Raw genomic sequence first — 20,086 nt, 5'->3', positions numbered from 1 at the left:
GCTGTCCTCAGCAGGGGCAGAGCCACCCCAGAGCACAGCCAGGGAGCTGAACCGCAGGACTGGGGGGCACAGCTGCTCCACAGCTGGGCAGTGGCTGCTGCTCAGGCTTTGTTCATAATTGCTGTCTTCAGTCTCATGGGTGTATCCTGGAACAACCCATGGAGTGTGTTCTTGTGAAGTGGGGAGAAGTTGGAAATTTGTTTATCCCACAGGAAAAACTTCTTGATTCCAACCTTAATGATTCTGTGATTTTTTTCCCCCCCAAATGTACCAGAATAACTTTGCTTACAGCTGCCCAGCCAATGAAGAATTCCATTCTTTTCCTCTGTCTGAGCTATCAAGGTGCCAGTCTGTGTCTTGTCTCTCAGCCCTTGTAAAGCCTGCCTGCACTGCTTCCTCTTCCTCCAGCTTCTAAGGGAATCAGTTTTATCTTCCTGTCTAGGCTTGCCCCCTGTTGTAGGCAGCAGTAACAAAATGAGGGTGGAAGTTGAAACTGGCAAATTGTGCAATTTTTGCTGAGCATAAAGGGAGCTCTGTCTGGATGAACTTTAAATACGGTGTGGGAAGGGGGTGTTGCTGAATCACAAACCTTTTTGGCAAAGTTTTCAAGCTTGTGCTGGGCTTGGCCTTGAAGTTTGTGAGATATAGGGTGTAAATGGGTGATTGAAGCTTCACCATATAAGTGTGAGCAGACCCTGAAAAGCTTGGAGTGGGATTCTGAAAAAGAATGGAGTGCCCTAACTCCTATAAACTTCAATGGAGTTGATATCTTCTGTGGCTCAGGGGTGTAGATATGTTTGTATATTGACTCAGCAGTGAAGCTGCTTTGTGGAATTCTCACTCCCAACTGTTTCCTCCCACTGTGGTGGTGGTGTTTGCCTTTCCCTCCCCACCTGCTTTAATGCATCTATTTGTGAGCTGCAATGTAAATCACATTTTTAAAGCAGCTTGAATTGAAAGTATCCCTACTTTTTGTTTTGTTTTGTTTGTTTTTTCCCTTTTTCACAACTGGAGTAATTCCAATGACACGGACAAAATGAGGTCCCCATGCATTTATCTGAAGTGTATGTTCAGAATTGGTGAACTACAGCATGGAGGCAGAGGAACTGGACAGGGGAGCCAGGAAATCCCCAGGCTATTTTTGTGATTAGGCCCAGTGTTCCATGTAGCTATTCAGATGTTTTTAACATTCCCACCGTTGTGTTAATTTAGATACTCTGTTAAAGGTATCTCATCAAAAGAGTTTGAGGTTAGTATAATGAGCATATAAATTATTCAACATTTTTCATAGGAGCGTTTTTAACAGTGAGTTTTTCACAAGCAAGAAGATGATAATGTTTCAGAAATCACTTCAGCATCTGTTGAAATGCAGCCAGCTCCGTGGTGGAATACAGAGCTCAGGGTAAGGCTATCCAGCCCTTCCTGCCAGGAAATGAAGAGCAGGGTATTCATTTGTAACCCAAGGGGGGCACTTCACCAGCCAGCCCACAGTTTGTGAATGGAATTTGGTCAGCTTACCACGAAAACTACAGAACAACCCAGAGGGTCTTATTAACTCTCTCTTTTTCTTACCTTGCTCTAAAGACAGCATCTCTTATTAATGCAGTGTCTGTGAGCAAATTTGTGTAGGGAGTACAGTTGAGGATTGTTCCCCATTATAAGGAGCTTTTATTTTGTTTACTCTGTCAAAATTTTATCTGAGGTCTTCTGATACTGCTTCACAAATTATGCTCTAGTTATGAAAGAATATCTAGGGGTTTTGCTTTTTCTGTTGTTTACTACAAAAAGTTGAGCTAAGATACTTTTCAAAGAACCAGTAAAATGATCTATTGCATAGTTACAACTTGGCTTTATTGTTTAATTCTCTGTTTTCAACAGCTTATGGTTGGTGGTTTTTAATAATTAGCTTAGTTTACCTTCTGACAGGAGGAATAGGTTAAGTCCAAAAAGAGTTAAAATAAGAAACAAAAAGAAAAAACAAACACCTAACTCAGCCAGACCCTTAACAGGTGAAAAGTTATTTTTCCATGCTTCTTCAGAACATCAAAGGAAACAAAACCTTTATCTTTTATTCATTAGCTAGGAATAATGCAAGCTGGGCTAGCCTAAGTTTCTCCTTATAGCTGCATTTGTAAGAGTAATTCAGTAATGGTGCCATTCACTTTTGGGATTCTTCTTCATTAAGGACCACTGGCCGTGAAATGTCATGCAGAGGTTGGAAAATGGGACATTCAGCTCACTAAAGAATGAGCTGCAACGACAGAAGTTTCTTTTTATTACCTTCTGGCAGTAAATGTAGGAATCAAAGCCCCAAATAAGTGATAGAATAGCATCCAATATTGTCTGACAGTGCTGGTAGCTGTGGATGATGATTGCTCAGTGTAACCACATTGCATTTGGTTTGCATCTCTTATTTATTGTTTATTATATTTCATTCAACCATTGAAGCTCCAGTAGTTTATCTGTGTGCTTGTCTGTGGCAAGCTGAGTTGCATTCCTAGGTGTGATTCCTCCCTCTCCTCCCACTGTGCTTAGGTTTTACTGCAAGAAAAAAATATTTGCTTCCATGTATCTATCTTTCAATTATATCCAAGTAGTATTCCTGTTAAGAGCTATAATTTCTACTGGAAGTGAGACTTGATGATCTTTGGATCTACTTCTGAATTTACTGCAATAATGTGATTGTATTTTGTATCTTCCTGTTCAGTGTTTTAGGATTAGCTGCATGTATGTTCAGTTTAATGCTGATAGAAAGGAGTTAAGTGAAAGTTTGTGAGAAACACAGGTTCAATTTAACTTTTTAATCTGTGTATTTAAATGCTGTCTTAAAACTTCCATTGCATTCTGGCTTCTGAAATAAGATGAATGCTAGAAGGCAACTTGTTCATTGTCATTCTGTAAGGAGACTTCATTTCTTAGAAGTGACTACTTCCTGCAAAAAAAATCAGATAGTGTGCATGGATCATTAAAAATAAAAGGCTAAACAATTAGTATAAATGGTTTTCCAAGCAGTTTTAAATTCAGATGAAATTTTGTCACAATTTGATCAAAGTCACATAACCTGTGGCTCTGTTTTTGTTACACATGCTGATGGTCTGTGGATAACGTTACATTTTTTCAGCATGAAACTGAACACTTCAAATCCCTAAAGCAGGCTCAAATTTATGGTTAATAAAAGAATATATTGTACTGGATGTCATCTGTTATATCACTCTGGGAACAGAAACTGGCAGTGAGTGGACAGGAAATATTTCCATTTCAAATCACTTCAGTCTATGGTCTAGGGTGAAAGTGTCTGATTTCAGGAAAATCACTGTGAATGTCCATGTAATAGAAATATTTCAGAAGAGTATAAGCTTTTTCAAATATGGTTTTTTGCTTTTTAGTATTTTATGAGCAGATACTACTTATTAATATCACATATTTTCTTTATTTCAGTCTTGATCCCTTAACCTTTTCAAGGAATAGCAGAAATGTGTATTCAGGTACCTCTGTGTGCCAAGTAATTGGTTGGGTTTTCAAGAGAGTGAATTCCTATGTGTTGGTTGGATTCTTCCAGCTCAGTGCATTTCTTCAGGTTGTCTCCTCTTCAAATGTAGTATAAAGTGTGAGATCCATGGACTGTAACATTATTAATGGAAACTTCAAGCAGCAGAAATTTTGGTATGTTTTTCATGTGTTATGTAGTACTTAAATAGCTCTGTGTTTGAAGTATTTAAAGCATTTCAATTAACTACATTTTAAATGGACATGTTTGTCCAGGGAACATGAAAACCAGCAGAAAAAATATGCAAATTTTTATCTTTATCATGTATTAACATCCTGAAACACTCAACCCTACATCAAGTAAGTTATTCAGGTGTGTAGAATTTTTTTTTCAGCTTTGCAGGAGCACAAAATAGGAACCAAACCTTAATAGGGTGAAGATTTCTTACATAATTTGGGCAGTTTGGAACAGTTTTATTATCTGAGGCGTAGGTTAAAAAATAATTAAGTCTGTATGTAAAAACAAAGCACTTCTGCCTTTTGAAGATAAGGAAGGTTTGATCTAAGGATTCATTGTGGAACCTGTTGGTTACTGTGGGTCTCATGGAAGGACATGAGCTGACACCTGCCTCTTGTGTGCTGTGTTTACTGCAGCAGCTCCTTGCTTGATGTAGGATTCTGAAAGGGATTTTTTTATTTCTATGTTTTTATAATTTTTGTGAGATGGGTGAAATGACAGTTTAGGATCCCCTCCTTGCAGGTTCTGCTGACTTGTAAGGACAGTGTGGAATGAGTCTGGATCTTATTGGTGCTGCTTGTGTGGAAAGCAGAGGTATTTCTTTAGTGCAGCACAGCAGGGGGATTTTTCCTGGGGCTAAATTGACTTTGTACCTTTCCTGCATCTTGTCAGAGTAGGCCATGACAGAACAGATCCATATGCCAAGCCTGCTTTTGTACCTCAGACAATTTTTCCCACAGTACGATTTCCTATTATTATTTATTAGTGAGTATTGAAATTTTTAATTTCAAAAAATTTGATTTGACGGACAAATTACATATTCTCAAGATACAGATTTTCTTTGCCATGGGTTTGTGGGTTTAGTTTTTGGGGGTTTTTTGTTGGGGATATTTTTGTTTGTTTGTTTTGTTTTTTTAGTCAGATAATTCCATTTTATCCAGTAATACAAGAACAAAAAGTGTTCCAAAGTTCTAGAAAAAGATTTAGCATGGAAATCTTGCAAGTGGTTAAATAGTAGTTAAGCAAATGGCACCAATGAAGTAATTGAAAGCCCAGGCAGGTTGTGGTACAGGTTGTGTCAGTGCTTTAGCAGATATCACATTTCATGTCAAGTTCTGTATTAATTAGTATGGAAAGGGCAGTTCTGAACTGCCATGTACCACACAGATAGGATGTGTAACCTTTGCTTTGGCCAATTTCCAAAAACACTTAACATGAAATACTCAGGAAAAAATGGATCTCTTGAAGTGTTCAGCTTGATCAAGTGGATTATAAAGGGGGTTATCCAGAGGGTGTGATTGTCAGTAGTGGAAGCTGAATGCAGACTGAAGTTTTAGTACCATTTCAAACCTTAAAGCTCTCTTTCAAATCTTGTATCTAAATTTCCTTTTATAGTAGTTAAACACTGCAAGGGACTTGATAGCACAGAAGGCCTAAAGACTTTGCCAGTACAGATATATTTAAAACACACACATTGCCCTGATTTTTTTTCCAACAGTAAAATTTAGCCATATTAATGTTTTTTTAATTCAAGTACTGAAGATAGACAAGCACATAGGAAAATTTGAATGTATTTTGTCTTCTCTTCATGCTTTTTTTTCATTGTGAAAAGCCTCAAGAATCCTGATGGCAGAAACCATGCAGTGTGAAGGAGTGGGTGAATCACAAGGTGAACTTTATTCAAGGTTGGCGTTCTCAGAAACATTGTCATGAATGTTTCCTCAGAAAACTGTGTTTTGGATGGTTTTATTTTGCTGTGTTCAAATTCCTGGTGTTGATTATTTGGTGGAGCTTTTCCTGCTTGTCTGTAAGTGGGGGAGCTCCAGTTTGCCTGCAGAGACAGGCTGGTATAGATGGAATATTTTACTACTATTTCTTCCAAGTATTCTTCAGGTGAGCAAGAAGTGTTTGTGCAGCTTTGTGTGTGTTTCTGACACTTCCAAATGGAGTTTTTTTGGCTGCAGACATGATGGCTGTACTCTGTAGAGGGGAACCAGGGGTGTAAAAATTCCCTGGCAGCCAAAGCTTTAAATGTCCAAGTGTATCTGCCTGTGCCTCTGAAGTTCAGCCATGTACAGCAGAACCCAGCGAGCACTGGACCTTCTAATCCTCTCTGTTCAATGTATTACTGCTTAAGCTTGGAGCAATTTTTATCTTCTCTGTGGACCTGGACCAGACAGAGGCTTTCAGAAGGAATTATTTCCTAAAAGTGCATAGTTCAGCAGTAAGAATCTCTCTTGGCAGAGATTTTGGGAGGTGGGAGTAAAAAAGTGGAGCAGCAAAAGGACCAAAGCCTGTGTCTATAACACAGCTGAGGGAAAGGCAGCACAGCTGAGCCTTGAGTCTGCCTGCAGCTTCTCCATTAACTGAGGGCAGAGAAAAAGGGAGGAGCACTTGATTGCTTCCTAGGATCTGCAGGGAAAGGCAATTGGTTTTATTGGCACAGTTGATGTACAAGAACATTCACTTCTAACCCAAAAGTATTTTTAGTCCTTGTGTTTGACATGATGGCCCCCCCATTTTTCTGGCTGGTTTTTTCTGCTCACCCAGAGTACAAAAGTCTGCAGCAGTTGTCATGCTGGTGTGTCCTGAGACAACACAGCAACCTGCCCCTCACTTCTGGTGAGCAAAATGTAAAGCATGGCTGTGTATGGAATGAATGTAGCACTTCTTGTGCTCCCCTGATGGTGAACTTTTCATTACCACTTGCTCAGGTGCCTGTCACGTTTCAAGTCCTGGCTCCTCATTGCCCAAGGCTTTTTAGCTTCTGTAGCTCACAAGGATGGGAACTTTGGGAGGAGATGCTTGTGTTATTTGAAGGGAAGTTGGTTCTTTTGCTTCATCTCCTGTAAAAACAAGTTTCATGGGAAGTATTAAAAACACTATTGGTGGAATGGTAAATGATTCTTTAAAGGTAGAACGTGGGGGTTTGGCCAGTAAATCATTGGTTATTCCTGGACTAGAACCATACTGCTTATGAATTCAGTTTTAAAATCTCATGGATGAGTGTGTGTTTCTAAACAATTGTGTGTTTCTAAATCCCTAAGAATAGGGGTTTATGTCCAAAATAATTGTGTTATTTCAAAGGGAGGGATTAAGATGGAAGAATCCCAAATCCCATCTACTTTAAAAGTTTTATGAGTTCTGTGGCACTTTAATCAGTGCAGTTATTGCTAAATTACCTCGCCACCACCTCCTCCTGAGCCAAGGCTTTGGTCTATTTATATGTTGGTCCTACAAAACCAATGTACATTAATATTCTTTGCAGTCATGATCTCTTGTGAATATGTAATACTTTCTGTACTGGAGCCTGTGTGTTTCATTCATGTAAGTAAGAACTAAAGTGAGCTTTCTAAGAACAGGCATTTCATATTTTCTGACAACAAACTCTCAGAGAATTTCAGTGACTTTCAAAAAGTACAGGAGAAGCACCTAGGAGGAAACATTGTCTGAATACACCAAACAAAATAGATGTGCTATGTCAAATGTTTCACATTCCAGCCTTTATGTGATCTTCTGCTTTAAAGATTTCCTTGAAAGCAGCTGTTTTTACCATTTTCAGAAGTTACAGATTGGATAAACTCACCCTGTACTGCAAATAGAGTATTTTTAGTCTGCTTGCTCTGAGGTTGTTTACAATGAAAATGTCCAACATTGCAGTAAATTTCAGATTAGAATTTTCTGTAGGTCAAGCACTTATGAGTAAAGCAGTTAATCCACATTTGATGACAGTTTCCCAAGTGATTTTTTTTTTTTTGTGTGTATGTGTGTGTATGTGCACTTTGGCATTATATTGAGAAATGAAGAGTGAAAAACCCACCCTGAATTAGTCATAATTGTGAATTGTGTTCTGGCTGAAGCTTAAAACTGAACCTATGAAGTCAGTGCTAGTTACTTTTACAGATTTTCTGTTCCTTTGGATGAAACTGAAATCAAATGAAGAGCTTGTGCTAGGAGTTTCCAGATTGAAAGGTAGGAATTTGGCAGCAAAAAATTGTTAGGGAACTGTTTATGATTTTGGAAATAAGCTCCTTTAGTTGTTTTCCAGGTGCCATTGCATTTGCTCAGCTTTAAAGGCAAAGACTTTCTTTTTGGATCTGTCTCATTTGGAAGTACTTACTCATTTAGGAGAAGCAGAAAACCTTTATGTGCATAAAATCTTGAAAGATACAATTTGTAACTCTAAAGTATTTTTCTTTGCTTTCTTTTTCCTTGATGTTCTGTCCTCTGCAAGCTACATAATTTCTTAATATGGTAAGCAAAATGAATGAGTGAACATACCCATATATATGATATAATGATTAATATAAATAACACATATCCATTGATCTATCATGCTTCAGTCACTTCTTGAAACATTTTCTTGTTTGTCTTCTGTGTTTCAGCATCTTTGAGACAAAGACTCTGCCTCTCAGCCTGTGGCTCTGTGTGCACAGGAAGTGCACAGCCAATAAAATGAATGAAAATAGATTGTTTAATTGTTTCATGGATGGATTAGTTTAGAAGTGCTTGGGCATAAGCTAAAATTCAGTGCTCTTGCAATTGTTCCAGTAAATGTGAGGAACCCTGTGGGCTTCCTGAGGTTGTGGATAACTTCCTACAGAAGAAGACACTCTGGGCTTGTGGATTTGACAGTGTCCTGTGCAGTGTGTTAGGCAGTAAACATTCCCTACAGGTTTCATTAATTTAATTATTTCAGATATTTGTTATTCTGTTTGTTTCTAGAGCACAAGTCAGTGTTTCTCAAACTAATTTGTCTTGGGTCCCTCTAAAAGCAGCTTTACCATTTGGAGCCCCTTTCCTTCCCAGTCCTAATCACCTCTCCTGCACCTGTCTTGGCATTGCTTTTTCTCCCCCTTCCCCTTCCCAGACACTGCTTTTCTGGGAATTCTCCTGCCAGGGGTCATGTCCCACAGTGAAGAGAACACTGCTTTGGCTACAGACTTTTGGCTTTTGGCCAACTATCTTGGGACCAGCACATTTCAGTATTGTTTGTGGGAAATGGGCTGTATTTGAAAATATTTATTCTGTTAACTTCTGAAGGCTTTTTGGTTGTTTTGAGAAGGCTTTTAATTTACCAAACATAATTTGCACAAGAATGTTGGAAAAAAATAAACTGTGTCAGTGCAAACAATAGAAAACTTCTTAGGCAAACTTTCAAATTGCATGAGAGAAGCCAGAGCTGATGCTGCCCATTCTGTGCCATGCTTTGCTGCATGAAATTCCTGGGTTTGACTCAGAGATTTAAGATTTTCACGGTAGGTGGTGAGCAGTACAGACTGAGCTTGCTTCCCTTGTTGTTGTGCCCCTAATTGCTGCCTGTTCCTTAAGGAAACCAGTTCACATCATCTCAGGGAACAGCTGCACAGAGCTGTGTGCATCTGAAGAGTTGTGCTGTAAATACTTCTGGCAGTGTTTCTCCTTGCACTGGTTTCTCACTGCTCTGTCAGCCAGAGCGGTGTAAGATAACCTTCCCCTGCCTTTTGAAAATAGAAACTAAACCAGGCAGGGATAGGGCATAATGGAAAGTAAATAATAAATAAAATTTTTACTGGTTTGGTTTGGTAGGTTTTCTGTTTTCTTTTGTTCAGATGGGATGTGTTGTGGCTTGTGCTCTTCAGCCAGCATGTTTCACCTCAAAAATCCCCAAAGACCCCATGAAATGAGTATCCACGAATACCTTTCAGGACCACTCCTCCCCTGGTGGGATTTAAGCCAGCAGCTGTTCAATTCAATATTTTTTCTTGATAGGAGGACATTGAGAAAACCATGTCTAGTCAAAATGGCAGAAGGATTGTTCAGACAAAATGTAATTACAAAATGTAGGAAGTCAACCATAAAATCATCATTGGTGGTTGGACTCAGTGATCTAAAACTATTTTCCAGCTTAAATGCTTCTATTATTTTAAGATGTTCCTTCATGCTCACAAGTGATGGTTTTCTTTCCCAGCCAATATATTATTTACAATGGAGTAAAGCAGTGCTTTGCCTTTGGTGTCTCAGGTAGAGTTTGAGGTTATCTGGAGACACATTCAGCTCCTGTGCAGCTGAACTTGTGTGCAGTGGCTCTGGGTGAAGCAGTGAAACACTAAATAGCCACTGTCACAGACATCTTCTATGAAAAATCCTTTCCTTAGCATTTTTCCTGCTGAGAAGCTGAGAGCCTCAGGAATAAAATGTGAACAATGTTTATCTGCTGCTGTGGAATGCAACAGGTGGATCTGTTACTGGCCTACGTTGGTTATTTCTAATTAATGGCCAATCACAGTCAGCTGGCTCGGACAGAGGGTCTGAGCCACAAGCCTTTATCATTCTTTCTTATTCTATCCTTAGCTGGCCTTCTGAGGAAATCTTTTCTTCTCTTCTTTTAGTATAGTTTTAATGTAATATATATAATAAAATAATAAATCAAGCCTTCTGAAACATGGAGTCAAGTCCTTATCTCTTCCCTCAACCTGAGAGCCCTGTGAACACAGTCACAAGCCACCAGCAAAGAACCAGCCAAAATCTGTGAGCTTCTTGTAAATGATGTTGCTTCTATAAGAACAAACACAAAAGATGCCAACTTAGTAAAAGAAGTTAAAATCAACATAATTAGAAGAGTCTACGTTCTTCTTTAAAATATGAAACAGGCACCAAGAAATAGGCACCAATTAATTCACTTTAATTCACTTAAATTAAAACTTCTTTCTACAGTGTCACTAAGAGGTGTTTTAAAATGCTATTCCCATAATTTGTGCATGCAGTGCAGGAACATATATATATATATATATATATATATAAAAAGAGGTAAATCTGAACAAAATTCCTGGTTGCAGTTGTCAGTCACACCAGGTTTGTAAGTAATAACAGCACAAACCCATCCACCAGGGCTTAGAATTCATTCTGCAGTCAGTGGAGTACACACAACTTCTATAGCAAACATCAACATGGATTATGTATTCTGTTATATTCTCTTGAAAGCAATTCAAAATGCAGGCATCTAAATAATACAGATAATTCATCATTTTACTGATGACTCTAGAAATAGAAAATATTTTTACTGGGTTGAAAGCATCAATAAAGCTTTGAACCAAGAAGAGCAGATGTCAAAAATAAAGCCCTTGTTTTACTGAGCAATGAGTATGATAAACATTGATTATTCATCTTGATGCTAAAGTTCAAAAACAATTGTCCCTTCAGTTTGCCTCATGGGAGTGTGAAATTAGGACCATGTGTGTGTTGATGAACAACATGTGAGAGATGAATCATGATTACTGTTTTGGTCTGCTGCACAAGGCTGTGCTTGAGGGGTAGTGATTTCCTACCTCCTCTGCCAGATTGCTGTAATTAGTGCTAGCTTCTCTCTGCTTCCCTGTGTTTATGTTCAAGTGGCTGCCTGACAGTGCCTAGTCACACACATCAATTGGCCTTCTTGAATGAAAGAGTGTTTGCTCCACAGAAGAATGTTGGAGTATATTTCAATGTTGTTTGTAATAAAGATTCCTTATAGAACTATTCTGAAATCACCCATCCATTGCTATCACCAGTGCTATCTCTGGCAGGAGTTGCCAGATATGAAAAATAGATGTTTCTTTCAAATAGGAAACACTGTATGTTCTAGGTTAAAAAGAAGAGGGAAAAGTTACTAAAATCAACCAGAGTTTTCATTTCATTCAACTGTGTTTTATTTATGCCTCTGGCAGCAGATATTAGTTAAATTTAACTTCTCTTGGAGGCACAGTTAGTTCCTGTGGTTACAAATTTCATTTTAGCTTTATTTCTGGATATGTAATCCTAACTTTGTTCCTCTCTGGCCCAGTAATGGGTACAAAGAGTTGTCATGAGTGCATTTCATTACTGAGCTGTTACTATAAATGAGGGTTGGGTACTAGAAAAATCTAAACAAACAAGAATAGAGGTTAACTTCATAGAATAGTCTTTGTCTTTTATTAATACTTGTGCTCTTTCATGTTGAAAGATGGATGTTTAAGTAGAATGAAATGCCTGTACATGCCTTGAACACCCAAATGAGCTATTCATTCTTCAGGAGATGATGTGGATTGGTCTCATTTAGGTCCGTGCTGACTTGGGGTATCTGGGGATCTTAACCTTCATTATTGAGGCTGTTTATACAGACTGAGGAGCAGATCCAGTGCTGATCTCTGTGATTTGAGGTGTGTGATGGAAATTGTTCCTGCCTTGCTTGGCCAGTATAGATAGAGGATTTGGATTTTGGCTGATCATGTTTTCTGTGGAGCTCTGTGCTTTGAGCTCACATCATCTGAGGTTTCATGTGGCTAATGCCTCCTCTGCTCCCCCAGCTTTTTGACAAATAAGGTTATTGGTAATTTAATATGTGTGCATTTCAACTTTGATTATCTGTTCAAAGGTCAGTGGTCTAGAGTTCTTCAGAAAAGCTGTTTGCTTTCCTCTGTATTTCTTCTCAGTCCACATGTATAGAAGTATGTAGACCACAGGGATTTTGTAAGAAAAGCTCCAGGACACAAAGACGTGTTTTCTAGTAAAGTTCAGAATAAATTACATTAAACAAATGGAAATTCAACAAATGTTCTTGGTTAATTAATGATAGAATCACAGAGTGGTTTGGGTTGGAAGGAACCTTCAAGATTATCTAATTCCAACCCCCCTCCCATGGCAGGGACAATTAGCTAAGAATTCAGAGCCCTGAGGCCATAACATTAGTATTTCTAGCTTTCAAGTAGGATGCTCTAAACAAGTTCTCCTAGCTATAAGCCACCTAAATAGCTCAATTACTTTAATTCAAAACCAAGGCAATGCTTCCTGGAAGAATATATTTTTAAACTCACAGCAATAAGTCCTTGAGGGATGAATACTGCAGTTGAGCAGGATGAAATTATCTGAGTAGCTTACATGTTTTAACTTCTAACTAAAATAAAAATTAGTTACTTCAATACTTTGGGGTGACCCTAATTCTCTCACTAATTACTGCAGCCTTTTTGTACCTTTTCTACACTTGAGAGAAAATTTTTGCCACTAGTGAGCCTTATGTACTGCATAAGTTCAGCAGAGTTTGGCTTCTGTTATGTCTGTATTTACATCTAAATTATCAGTGCTTGTGGTATATTTATTTATGCTTATACTGTTACATATTTTGTTATGTCACCCTAATCCCAGTAGAAATGCAATTAAAGGAGAAGTGTTGCCTCTTTATTTTAATATAGCATATAAAAATCCTATCTAATGAATAAAAACACATGTGCTCATTTTCTGTAGAGTTTAGTGAAATGTATGTCTCCCAAAACTTCAGCTCTAGGACAAAAGGAAGACAAGTAGCAATTGATTTGATGGTTTATCTCCCTTTATAAAACGCCAGTAATTACTTTTTTGTGATTTTTTAACTCAAATAAATCATGCCTTTGTTTTGCTGTAAGTGAAATGACATTTAATAAAGATTAGAGAAACAGAAAGTGAGTCAGACTAGAACAGGTATTAATAGAAAAGTTACAATTGAAAAGAAAGACTCCTTCCTGTTTCAGGAAGCTTTTTTGTATAACAACTGGTTCAATGCCAAACTAAATCAAACTTAAACAATTAAAAGCTACCTAAGAAGAAAGTGAGATTACAAATTTAACTTGTAACAGTGCTAACAAAGTCTGAATTGCTTTCATCCTTTAGGAAGTGTTTTAGGGGTTTTTTTAACTTGACAACTCCTACCTTGTTTTCCTTTGCACATGCCTGGGTCTGGCTGTGGAGAGGCACCCAGGGAGTGCTCAGCCATGATCCTGACAGCATCTAATTCCTGCTGCAAACCTTTTATACTGATGAGATTTTGTTTGCATTGTAGCAGGGAACCCAGATACAATTCTATGTAAATGGGTGGTATTTTTTTAAAAGCCAATGGTAAATATGATGTATTTTGCCTTTCAGGGACTGATATTGTATCATAAGAATCAGTATTCCAGTTTTCAGCTTGGTGTCTTGTGAGGGTGATGCTACATTTTGTGTTTCAAAACAATTTCAGTGCTTCCTGAAGGGGAAGGCATTGCATGTCTGAGGGTCACAGTTCTTTTGTCTGAGTAGAGAAGAGCCAGCAGACTCATCAGCCTGGGTTTCTCCCTGGCAGAGCAGTTCTCTGCTTGCTCTTCAGCTGGCAGGATCTGTTTAACAGTATTAGATAAAAGAAAAGGGTGTCTGGGGTAGCATGAGGGGTTTCTGCAGTGTCGCTCTCTTGGAACGTCTGATGCTCTTTTTCATGGCTGTGAGTGGAAAACAGCTCTTTGGCTGATGTTCTCCTCTCCTCTCTTGCACCCTGTTTCCCTTGGTTTGTCATTAAACCTTGATTAAAGGTATGGTTTTTGTACATACACAATTCACCTAGATGGTGGAAGTTGAGAATATCATAATTTTCTCCCAAAAATAAGCTGCTCTGATTCCCATCTACTGGGCAGATCCTGCTACTTCAGCCACAGTTTCATGTCTTCATGCAAATACCACATTCAGAGTTTCCATATCTTTGTTTTTCCTCTGCAGGGGCTGTCATCAGTCACAAAGAACAATGGACTGCTCAACATCACCTTTAAATATGACAGTAAGTTGAAAATCTGCACTATATTCACAGAAATCAAGGCCTCCACCACAATTGTCAATATATAGCAACATGTGTCTTAAAATGGCTCTAAGAATGGCATAAGCAAAATAATGTCAAAATATTGACATAGCTTTAAAATCTAGAAAATTTGTGTCTGCTGGGTCTGGTAGATGTTCTCCTTCTGTGTCTCACTGATAATGAAACTATCTAACAATTTGTAGGAGTCTCTTTCAGGTTGGCCTGAAATACATAATTTGCCCAGTATTTGACTGGAACATTATAGAAAATTATTTTATTCTGTGAAAACTATAGTCACTGTACACACAAGGACACAAGAAAGGATTATTTTGAGCTTTCTGCAGCTTTTCTCTGATGTGTAATTTTGGGTGAAAATGGCATCATGTGTGTCTCGAGGTAGAAAATGTGTTAGTTTGTATTTGTATACAGGTAATATATTAAAAAATTGTCTTTTCAAGGATTAATATTGAATATGAAGATTGAATAGCTTCTTTTCATTTGGTTGAATCAGTGGGAACCTGTCATTAGCTCCAGGCCCAGGCCAATGGAGCAGTGCTGTGTGCATTTGCAGTGCAGAGAGGTGGTGCAGAACTGCAGCAGCTGTGCTGGGCTGTGCAGCCAAACTGAGATAAAGTCATCTCTGGCATAGTAACAGTGCTAAACAGCTTGGGCAGTGATACTTCAGACCTCTTCAGGCATCTGCTAAATGGCTCTGTCTTATTGTTGGGGATTGTTTTAGATGTTTTATCATCTTTGCTGTCTAGTTGTCAAAGCAGGACTGCTAACTACATAAAGAATTTATCCTTACGTGGGCAGCTAGTGGCCATCATGTATAAACTCAGTGTACAGACAAGACAAGGGTCTAATTTACATTAAAACTGTGTTTGTTTTAATGCCAGTGCAAGTCATAGGTGTTTTGCTGCCTAGCCAAAGGAGTTACCTCAGATGCAGAAAGTAGGTTAAGTTTCATCATTGAGAGCATGCATCAGGAAATCTAACAATAGTGATTTGTTTCATTCTGATAATCCTTTTGCTCCTCTATTTTATGTTAATTTCTGAATTTGCAATCCTTCACTGTGATTTTTTTAAATCTAATTTGATCTTAATACTTAAAATGATCAAAATTTCAGTGTGTCAGATTGTATAAGATGTAAGTGTCACTACAGAAAAAGTTGGGTTTTTTTTTTAAATCTACATAACAAAAACTAGGATATGGTACCAGTCAGAACAGGGATCCCCACATTTAGTTAACACAGTGAGTCTGTTTAAATCCCAGTATGTGTCATGTTTTTTCCATTAATTCTGGCACTAGAAACTGTGTTTAACCAATGAGAAGTATTAATTCACAATTCTGCTGGCACTGTGTGCTTCCTGGACAAAGGAGTTATTTGAGTTCTGCAGGACTAGGAATAGAGCTTGCTGATATGAAGACTAAAGAGCTCACATGGTAGGGAAATACATGTTTACCTTTTATAAGCCAGCACAAAAGAGAAATTGGCTTGCTGGCTCTGGTTTAAAGGCTCTTATTTTGCCACTGAGCAACTCTAGGAAAGTTGGTTAGATTATTTATTCAGGTGAAAAGAAATGTTTGTATTTTTAGTATGTCACTTGTATTCAAGTAAAAGACGTGGTTTCCTAAAAAGTGTGATTTTTCCATGCTGTTTTCTTCCTAAAACTGTTGTTCTTTATAACTGTGAATCAGTAACTTGCAGTAAAACTTCAGGCATTTGTGCTATATTCCATTTTGGCAAATTGTCATTTGACCATAAAATTCTGGTAACCAGGATCCAAAATCTTGGGCTTGCTATTAATTAGATCCAGACCTAGCAAAAACCAGTTACTTCAAACTTTCCATTGAAAGAGATCCTCTATTCTCCTAGGAGGAAGTTGATGCTGTCCCTGAGTTCCCTCATAGCAACTGAGCTCTACAAACAGTGGAGTCAGTACCAAGCACCAGCTTTTGTAAAGGGCAGTGTTGTAGTGTTCTATTCTTATGTCTGTGACAGTTATAGAAAAGACCCCTTGCCATGGTTATTCATAGTAAAAAGCTATTTTCTAAATCTCCTTTACACTTAATAATTTTTCTTTCCTTGCCCTTAAGATCACACCTCTGAATTAAATTCAAATTTCCTGTACTGGCGTATCATAGCACTTGATTTTTCATGTTTCCTTTCTACAAGCTCTCTATAGATTAATATATAGCATATAAATGATCTCATTTTTTTTTAATTAATCATCAGTCAGTAATATACAACCTACTGATCAATTTCTTCTGGATTTTTTTGTTTCACTAGTTCAGAAACAGAAACAGAATGTTTGTTTTTGCACACCATCTCCATGTATGCTGTGCTCCAGAGCTAGTGAATTCCCTGCCTGCTACTTCTCTTCCTGCCACAAAATATGAGCCTAAATATTGTAAAGTCCTAAAAGGAATAAAATTTGGAGTTGTTTTCTTCTTTTAAAAAGAACAACTTCAACAACAAACTCAGGAATCTTTTGTTTATATTTTGTTTTCTTGATGAAAGCTAAAGCCGTGGCACCATAATTTTAGGGAATAAACTGTATTTTGTGAGGATAGCAAAATAAATCCAGTCCTGAGTGAAGGCAGTGGCAGTTAAGTGGTCCCTAGGGATGTGGTGCAGAAGGGAAGGCAGAGAGGAGATGGATGTAAGCAGCAGGTTCCTTGTGGTCAGGATCAAGCAGGATCGTGGTTAAATGCACTTCTTGAGCACTTCTCAAGTTCTCATGGCTTATTGTTCTCAGATGTGCCTGATCATTGACCAACATCCTCTTGCTTGGAGCACTGTACATGAACAAAATTAATGTCAGTCTTCATGGTATTTTGAACAGCTACAAGGAAAAGTTGTTCTCTTTTGGGAAGCCCAGTACATGTGATGTGGGACAGGTTACACTGGTGGTATAAACTGGTAACACCCTTGGGAGTCCTGTGAACTCTGGGTTGGCAACAGTGAAGGTGGCTGTGCTCAGTGATTTGTGAGCTTTTGTGGGGTTTTGGGTCTTGAGACAAAAACTTCATCTGCATTTGCAGTGTAGTCCTTGTAGAAAATGATGCACTGGTAATTTACTTTGTTCAGTCTTGAAGACATGTTAGGAAATTTATGTCAGCTAGAATGTTTTCCTAAAGTGTTCATTGGTCCATATTTTTAGACTGCACTCCTTACCTGAGTTCAGTGGGAAGACACATGATTGGAGATGTGCAGAACATCACTATCAGTCAGTTTGCATGCCAGGAGCAGGTGGCTGTGGTGATCCTTTGGACAGCAAATGCCATTGGTAAGTTCTAGAGGGAAAAGGACTCATTGATCATGGGTTTGGTAATAACTTCATGCTCATAGGTATTCAATCAAATAATTAAATTATGCTTGGAATCATTGATGCAAACTGCCTAAGAAAAGAATTCTTAACACCTTTGCAAAGATCCTTTTTTTTTTTCTGGTTTGCTTCAAAAACACCCTTAAAACTAGGATGTTCTCTGCAGTCATACACTGCTTTTTACTATCCCAGCCTAGTGAATTCCTGCTCTTCAGAACTGTGAAACTATCCCTGGTTTCATTTTCTGCCCTAAGGCTTTGGTGCATTTCAGTGGCATTGATTGAGTTTAGTTCCTGGTACACTTAAAGGTTCTTTAGGATGCAAATTGTCTTACAGGTGGAAGCCATTGTCTAATCACAGCTATACAGACTTCAGTGTGTTTCCTTGCCAGGTCTGGTGATGTGGAGTATTCCTCAATTACTTCAATGTCACTGGAAGTACCTTGTTGCCCACTAGAGCAGTAGTGTCCAAAATTGAGGATGTGCAGAAATCCATTTCCACTGAGAAACTTGTTTCTGGGCTTTAAAAGAACAAGTGAAAATGCCACTGAATTCTGCAGGACTGTGCAGTTGAAGGCACTTGGTAATCCTCAGCTGCAGACTGGATGAATCAAACATCCATGGGAAACAAAGCCTGGTGTTCTTCCTTGTGGTCACCAGAGGTAAATCCTTTGGAGAGCTTGAGGACAGAACTGCAGTTCAGGAATCTTGGGTAACCTGGGAACTGGGCACTTTCAGGGTCTTTGTTAAGGACAAATGGTGCTTTTGTTCCATGAATGCTAAGAACACATTTGGCAACACTTTATCTTCTACAAAATTATGAAGCATTAATCAAAACACACAAACCTGAGAAAACCAGTGAACCAGAGGAGGTGGTGGAAAATGATACATTTGGAATTTTATTTTTTGGGCTGACAAGCACAGCATAAACTGAAAATGAGTCCATTTTGATTTATGTAGCAATTAGCTTATAAAAGCTGTGACTGTGTCATTGATAAATATGTGTAATGCTGTTGAAGAGATGCAATCAGCTGGAGCAGTGTGAGTTAAAGAACTGTGCAGTGCCTTTGATACCTGAGCCACAAAACTGTCACAGGGGAACACTGGCATTTTCCTGGGATATTCACATCACTGTGACTCAGTTTAGTCATATCATGAAGTAATTCTGTGATGAGAACACTGTAAAGACACTCTGCTAAGTTGCAGTAGAGTAACTTGAACAAAATGGGTGTAGTTCTGGCAGCAGTTATGAATAACTGGAAGTATACATGCACTGGAATAAATTCCATTCCATTTAAGTCAAGTTTTCTGTTAGCCCTTACTGTACTAGAACTAAAGAAGTTGTAACAATTGTTACCATTTTAATCTGGTAGTCTCAGAGATGATAATAAAAGTTATAAAGGACTATTTCTATAATTTGCCAGCAAAATGTTATATTTGATTGTTAAAATGGAAATGTGAAGTTGCTATGAAGTATTTCTGAAGGTGAAGAAGGTACTGATAACTTAGATTGCAGTGGTAATTTGGAAGCCCCTGATGAGACATGGGCCCCTCTGTTCCAAGTGTTTTACAAGTATGCAGTGATTGTAGCCTTGGCCAAAGACTGAATTCTAGATAGGCAAGATGGAATATGCAAACTGACATACAGCCACAGGTATTAAATACAAACGTATTTCATATGACTGGTAAGTTTTATTCTTATGACTGATCAGTTTTATTCTTAAAGATAAATGAAATTTATTCAAATTGCATTAAATACCACATGATGCATTTTGAAATATTAACCTTCTGTTTAAATGCCCTGCTGTTTGTAGGGATTGAATACCTGAAGGGATTTCGAGTAATACTTGAGGAGTTAAAGTCAGAGGGAAGACAATGCCAGCAGATGGTTTTAAAAGATCCAAAGCAGCTCAGCCCCAGTTTTAAAAGAACAGTAAGTGCTTTGCCTCAAGAAAAGTTTCAGTGCTGTTTGACTGTGAGTGTCTTGAAGGTGTTTATCATCCTAGAATGGTTTGGGTCATTAAAGGTCATCCAGTTCCACCCCCTGCCACGGGCAGGGACAGCTCCCACTGTCCCAGGGTGCTCCAAGCCCCATCCAGCCTGGCCTGCACACTTGGAGGGATGGGGCATTCACAGCTTCTCTGGGCAAGCTGTGCCAGGGCCTCTCTCCCTTCACCCAGTATCCAATCTAACCCTTCCCAGTATCCAATCTAACCCTTCCCTCTGTCAGTTTGAAGCCATTCCCTCTTGTCCTGTTGCTCCTTGTAAAAGAGTTGGTTGGTTGCCAAAAGTATTATTGGTGAAATTAATGATAATTGTTGCTTTAGAGACAGATCTTTTTCCTTTTGATAGAAACTTTCCTGAAGCTGGGAACTGCCATTTGGTACATGGAGTACAAATGCACATCTGTAATAGTCTACATCCAACTGTGGATTGAGATTCCTTGTGTCAGTTGGGAAT

At 38.5% G+C, this 20,086-nt stretch overlaps 1 protein-coding gene across 2 annotated transcripts in view; it reads left to right on the top strand.

The window, feature by feature from the left end:
- IL17RD (interleukin 17 receptor D) overlaps positions 1–20,086 on the top strand; it is a 42,290-nt gene that overhangs the window by 8,979 nt on the left and 13,225 nt on the right. For both annotated transcript variants that reach the window (XM_077184674.1, XM_054640273.2), the window contains exons 2-4: positions 14,219–14,276; positions 17,463–17,588; positions 19,441–19,559. In XM_077184674.1, coding sequence (XP_077040789.1) covers positions 14,219–14,276; positions 17,463–17,588; positions 19,441–19,559 — 303 coding nt within the window. The remainder of the gene's footprint in view (positions 1–14,218; positions 14,277–17,462; positions 17,589–19,440; positions 19,560–20,086) is intronic.

The sequence above is a fragment of the Agelaius phoeniceus genome, chromosome 11 (genome assembly GCF_051311805.1).
Source record: "Agelaius phoeniceus isolate bAgePho1 chromosome 11, bAgePho1.hap1, whole genome shotgun sequence".
NCBI classification, from domain to species: domain Eukaryota; kingdom Metazoa; phylum Chordata; class Aves; order Passeriformes; family Icteridae; genus Agelaius; species Agelaius phoeniceus.
The sequence above is the reverse complement of the archived record's forward strand: the minus strand, read 5'-3'. Positions and strand labels throughout refer to the sequence as shown.